The sequence below is a fragment of the Enhydra lutris genome, unplaced genomic scaffold (assembly GCF_002288905.1).
Source record: "Enhydra lutris kenyoni isolate GAN:26980312 unplaced genomic scaffold, ASM228890v2 scaffoldscaffold2, whole genome shotgun sequence".
Classification (NCBI taxonomy): domain Eukaryota; kingdom Metazoa; phylum Chordata; class Mammalia; order Carnivora; family Mustelidae; genus Enhydra; species Enhydra lutris.
In genome coordinates this window covers 28,256,143-28,257,523 of record NW_019154086.1, presented here as the reverse complement: position 1 = coordinate 28,257,523, position 1,381 = coordinate 28,256,143, and the positions used below count along the sequence as shown (strand labels likewise).

Genomic DNA, 1,381 nt, shown 5'->3' with positions numbered 1-1,381 from the left:
GGTTCAGCCCCACAAGTCACAATATCTGAATTTACTTTGATTATATTTTGTTCCTTACACTTAATATTTTTTGTATTATAATACTTACTGGGTTATCTAAAATCAACATTGTTGATTTTAAACTCTTATAACATTGTTGATTTTAAACTCTTATAAAGCCAGACTTTTAGAGGCATTTGAAATAATTCATGAACCATGTCTGAAAAGAGATAATTGCCTCCAGCCTATTCTTTTGCACTTGAAGTAAAAGAATTTTAGGTATCAGCAATTTATTAGAAAATAAGACTTTAGGAGGCCCATATAATTTATTCATGTCTTTTTATATGTTGTAAACAAGGATAGGATACTTTTGACAGGAGCTTATGAACAAATTTTTTTTTTTAAAAATATACCCTTTAGTACAGAATAAGTATCAAGGGAGCATTTTAAATGATTCTGGTAGGTTTCTTATGAGCCGACTTTTCAGAAGAATTTTCTATGAAATTTCCTGATTAAAAAAAAATCTAAAGTTGTAGGTTTCAGTTGAGAGAACATGGTTGGCATGTGAGGTAAGATGTTTGTGTTATATGGTTGATGCACAATGTAGAGTATATGAAAGAACCTAAAAGGCATCTATCCCACATTTCAGGCAAGATATAAGAGTGCATAGAGAAGAGAGCTTTTCAGAGCAGACAGTGAAAGAAGACATAGTATTCACATAAATCGGTAAGTTGTAAGCAACATATACATAGGCAATGCCAAGTCACAGAATGCAAACAAGATCAATTCGAAATTGTACTGTGATAGCCACACATTTTGGAGAAAAATTCCCAAGCCAGACGAATGTGGATTGGGATGAAAACATAGGCGGTGTACACCACCATAGCAACAATGGTTAGTAAGATGGTATTGAACATGGATTGCTCCCAGGGCTCCAGGACAGCACAGCAGCTAATGATTTGGTATTGATAGTAGAGCCAGGAGAAGTAGTCCTTCACACGCTTGAAATCCATGGTTGGCTCCTTCAAGCTGCGGAAAGTCTGTCCTGTTAACAGATCCGAAGAAAAATAAAATGAGGAACCAAACACAGACTCTCCTTAGAGTTTCATGATCTCAGCATGTTAAAACCTTTGAAAGAACGTCAATGATCACTGGATGGATTGTCTATATGAATATTATATAGAAATAATTCACAGTATATTAATCATAGGAACTCATAATTTTGCCACTATCAAGAATAATTACTACTAGAATTAATGGGAGCAATATTATTAATAATAGTAATATTTATCTAAAAATGATAATTGCCGTGGATAGTCTAGTGAAAATACGTAAAAATCAAGGCTAACCACATTTTCTTTAGCTATGTATGTAAAGAGTGAGAAGTGTGAATATTCTGTTT

The 1,381-nt window shown here is 33.5% G+C and overlaps 1 protein-coding gene across 1 annotated transcript; it reads right to left on the bottom strand.

Annotated features, from left to right (window-relative positions):
* Positions 1–515: 515 nt before the first annotated feature.
* On the bottom strand, positions 516–992 carry LOC111152390 (serine palmitoyltransferase small subunit B). Its single transcript, XM_022510922.1, has one exon. It carries the CDS (start codon positions 990–992, stop codon positions 762–764), a length of 231 nt encoding a protein of 76 aa, XP_022366630.1. The 3' UTR covers positions 516–761.
* Positions 993–1,381: the final 389 nt, after the last annotated feature.